At 31.7% G+C, this 4,458-nt stretch overlaps 1 protein-coding gene across 1 annotated transcript; it reads left to right on the top strand.

The window, feature by feature from the left end:
* The first annotated feature begins 769 nt into the window (after nucleotides 1-769).
* On the top strand, nucleotides 770-4,112 carry LOC105162022 (inositol oxygenase 1). The gene is made up of 11 exons (XM_011079920.3): nucleotides 770-966; nucleotides 1,366-1,447; nucleotides 1,538-1,622; nucleotides 1,710-1,914; nucleotides 2,592-2,651; nucleotides 2,748-2,800; nucleotides 2,906-3,028; nucleotides 3,337-3,406; nucleotides 3,494-3,572; nucleotides 3,677-3,758; nucleotides 3,847-4,112. The coding sequence occupies exons 1-11, from the start codon at nucleotides 936-938 to the stop codon at nucleotides 3,871-3,873; spliced, it is 897 nt and encodes a 298-aa protein (XP_011078222.1). The 5' UTR covers nucleotides 770-935; the 3' UTR covers nucleotides 3,874-4,112.
* Nucleotides 4,113-4,458: the final 346 nt, after the last annotated feature.

The following is a 4,458-nucleotide window of genomic DNA, read 5'->3' as shown; positions in this document are numbered from 1 at the left end:
TTACACCTCCTATAAAAAAATATAGCAATTTACACCCTTATATTTTTTAAAATGAAGCAATTTACCTCCTTATATAAGGAGGTAAATTGCTTCATTTTAAAAATTATAGGGGGATAATTATTGTGTTTTAAAATATATATGGAGGTAAATCGTTATTTGTCCTTTTATAAGGGGGTAATTTGCTCATTTGCGATATCACAAGAGTGTTGCTTGCATTTTTCTCCATATATTAAGTTCACTTCCTACAATTTAAGAGGAGCCCAATATATAAATCAAATTAAAATTTATATATAATCTTTTAAAAAATACAAAATTTGGGGGAATTAATATATATATAAATAATTATGTATAATTCTTAAAAAAAATTACAAATGAGGTCCTCCCGAATCCGCCCTTGGATGGAGTAATTAATTCTATTTTGATGAATTTAATTAATAGTGAAAGTTTACAATTCTGAAATGTATTTATCATCATATTTTTGTAATTATCGCCAATCAGAACTATATTTTACTTTAAAATAGGGAAAAAAAAAAGGAGCTATTTTTAGAATTTGTGTACGGAAACCAAGTCAATGTCCAATTCAATCGCAATGCACTAACAAACACGCGCTAAAAGGATAGTTGAGGGGATGAAGTGAAAGAACAGCCAATGGAATTCCATATTTTGAGGAAACAGATTTTCATTTTGAGGACTCCGAAAACTTGAAATTACAGATAAGGACCCCCTTTATCCCATTATAAATACCCTCCTTCACTCTAATCCTTCGCCACCACCACCCAAAAGGTCATTTCATTAGGATCACAGTATAGAGTGAAACGACCTTTTGTACAGAAAAAATAAATTTAAAAAAAACATTAAAAAAATAAAAAAAAGAAAAAGAAAATAAGTTTATTTTCTTATTTCTTTAGTTTTTGCAGTCAATTTTAGCAGCAAATATGTCTGTCCTCGTTGAGAAACCCCAACAAGGTTTGCTTGTTTGTTCCCTTCTTTCTCTAATTGTCGATATACAATATTTTCTTTATGTTTTTTTTAATTATGAATAGAAGCGGACTAATTATTTTAGTGTTTATTTATGTATGAACGAAATTATTCTATATGAAAGAGAAAAATATAAGTTATTCTTTTTTTTTTTTCGTCTCTCATCTTTTTTCTCTCTCTAAGTTTCATTATATTAATCCATTGTTTCAAATTTATGACAATTGTTGTATTCATTTATTCAATTTGTAATAAAATTTCAGTACAACCACATGCATCGTATTTGGATTTTGTGCTTTTATTACATACTTATCGAGTATGCTAATATTGTTGGTTCAAATAACGTGTCAAAATTTTGACAATGGAGCGATGTTTTCTTGTTCTTGCCAGCCATGCAAGTGGAAGAGCTCAAGGTGGAATCAAAAGGAGCATTCGAGGCTCCGGAAATCAATGCTTTCGGTCAAACATTTAGGTCACATATATAAGTATATTATAGTTAATTTTTTACTAATATTAAAATATATGAACACTTTGTACTAATTAGATTGGAGGGTTTTTACAGGGATTATAATAATGTTGAGAGCGAAAGGCAGAAGTCGGTTGAGGAATTTTACCGACTGAACCACATTAGCCAATCAGTGGACTTCGTAAGTGCAACGTTCTATTCAAACAAGCGCGATGTATAAGTGTTCGTGGTTAAATACCAGGCTGAAATTCAACAAATATCAATGCAGGTGAAGAAGATGAGGGAAGAATACAGCAAATTCAACAGGACCGAAATGAGCATATGGGAATGCTGTGAGCTTTTGAACCAAGTCGTGGACAAGAGTGATCCTGACTTGGATGAACCCCAGATTCAACACTTGTTACAAAGTGCTGAGGCTGCTAGGAAAGACTATCCCAATGAAGATTGGCTGCATTTGACTTGCCTAATTCACGGTATATATAAAAATACACAGTATCAATTTTTTCATTAATCGTTACATTGCTCGAAAATTTAGTCATGTAGGAAGAAAAATAAATTTTTGCCCAACATTTTTCGTCCTATAGGATACAGGAGTCCACACTTTTGGTACCAACATTTCAATTATTTCGACATATGAATTCCCGAGAGCCACTTTTCTTGAAAACTAACATCATATGATTTGCTATCTATATTTTGATGAAAATTGAGCTGTGGGACAAAATATGTAAAAACAATTCCGATTTTTTTTTATCTATTTTTCAAATTTACGTAAACCAAAGGATCAAAAGTATAAATCCTTATCTGATGGGACGAATAACACAACTTTGCCAACTTTTTCATTAATCATTAATACACAACTTGAAAGTCCAGCTAGTCATGTACTTTTTAGAAGGACCTTTTTAATTAACGAGGTCAGTTATTTGAACAAGATTGGATCATAGTGGTTGGAGGGTGAATTTTTTTTCTTCTTAGAATCCCATTGTTGTAGTTTTCTAGTTTTATTGAAATCAATGTACCATATATATTTAGGGTCCTTATTTTGCCAATTCTTAATATACAGAGCAATAAATACAATTAACATTATATCCATAATGCATCAATAGTATAGAAAGATGTGACTATTTGACATCATCTTACATGGAATGTGCAGATCTTGGGAAAGTGCTTTGTCTCCCAAGCTTCGGGGAGCTCCCTCAATGGGCTGTTGTTGGTGAGGGCATAAACACCTAGCATTATTCTCTCTACCATTTTCAAGATCAAACTGTCAAAAATGTTTTAACTAATACTTACGTATTTGCGAAAACAGGTGATACATTTCCCGTTGGTTGTGCTTTTGATGAATCCATTGTTCATCATAAGGTAACAAATTCTTGTTCGAAGTGTGAAACTTATGGCGAATAAGTAAAATCCTACGTGGAAGATGTACAATATTAATTCAATTAAATCAATTTTCATGTGATGTAGTACTTCAAGGACAATTCTGACATTAACAACCCTGCTTACAAAACCAAGAATGGGATCTACCAAGAAGGATGTGGACTTGACAAGGTTCTCATGTCATGGGGACACGATGAATACATGTACTTGGTAAGCCCATAAATTCTACTCGATTGAATTTTCTATTGGAATTTGTGTTACATTTTCTATTCTATTTCGCATACTGCACTACATGTATAAAAATTTTCTTTAGATAAATTGATTACGTAATCGTGCATATGTGAATTGGAATAAAAAATACAACAGAAATTGTAGTAGAAAATCCAATCCAAAAATTCTACAAGGTTTACGAATTTACCTATGGCTCCTTAGTCATTACCAAGATTTGGACTGAAAATTACATATGATCAACTTTTGCCTTCTTTTAATTTTTTTTTGTCTTCTTGTCTAAATCGAAGGTGGCTAAGGAGAACGGAACAACTCTACCTTCAGCTGCATTGTTCATCATCCGTTTCCACTCATTCTATCGTAAGAATTTATATTTTTTCTCCTTAATATAAGTATATAAAAAACTTATATTTATATTTGTTTAATTACATAAACATGTGCATGCAGCTATGCACAAGGCTGGAGCTTACACACACTTGATGAATGAGGAGGACAGGAAGAACCTCGAGTGGCTCAAAATATTCAAGTAAATTAAATATGAACTATATATTTTTAATTTGTGATATTTTGAATAAATAAATGAGACAAATACTAACATAATTTTTTAATTTAACTTTAAAAAAATTTCAGCAAGTATGATCTGTACAGTAAGAGCAAAGTCAGAATTGATGTTGATAAAGTAAAGCCATACTATCTTTCCCTCATTGAGAAGGTAAGTAACTTTCACTGGTTGTAGTATTTTACCTTTATATATTTTTATTTTTTGAGTTATTTTTCTAACACATAGTTAATTACTGCAGTACTTTCCCGCAAAGCTCAAATGGTAAATTTTTCTCAAGGTGGTGTGAATTTATATATATTAGGTGAAGGACTGCTCGAACTCGGCTAAGGTGTAAATAAATGAACTACATCATGAGAGTAGTTCTTGGATCTTTCTTTTTTATTATTTTTTTTTCTTTTTCCTCTGTGTCATATATCTTTGTAATTGTTGGAGGCTAAGGCCTCAAGTTGCACCTAATGTATCTGAATTTGTTTATTGTTCTTTGTAATAAAGTGAGCTTTGTCATCTTCCTGGTACATTTTATGTTATGAATTAATTATTCACTACAAAAAAAAAGCAATTGTTTGGCAGGAGTTTTTGGAACAGATTTCAATAAATCTGGAATTAAAGGTCGGAATTTGAAACGGGTTTTGGGACAGAATGATGCCCGTCACTGAATCGAAAACCGCAAAATATATCCATTACAAATTTGAGACGGAATTTTGATGGTTTCGTTAGCCCGTCACAAAACTTGTCCGATGTTCAAATATGAGGATGACTGAGTTTGCACGGGCTTTTGGGTCCAAATTTGAAACGGCTTCTGTTTATATTTTTGCATTGAATATTGTGATAGTTACTTTTCTGTCACAAA

The sequence above is a fragment of the Sesamum indicum genome, linkage group LG5 (genome assembly GCF_026168435.1).
Source record: "Sesamum indicum cultivar Baizhima isolate 11 linkage group LG5, ASM2616843v1, whole genome shotgun sequence".
Taxonomy (NCBI): Eukaryota; Viridiplantae; Streptophyta; class Magnoliopsida; order Lamiales; family Pedaliaceae; genus Sesamum; species Sesamum indicum.
Note: the sequence above shows the minus strand (reverse complement) of the source record. Positions and strands in the feature narration are given on the sequence as shown.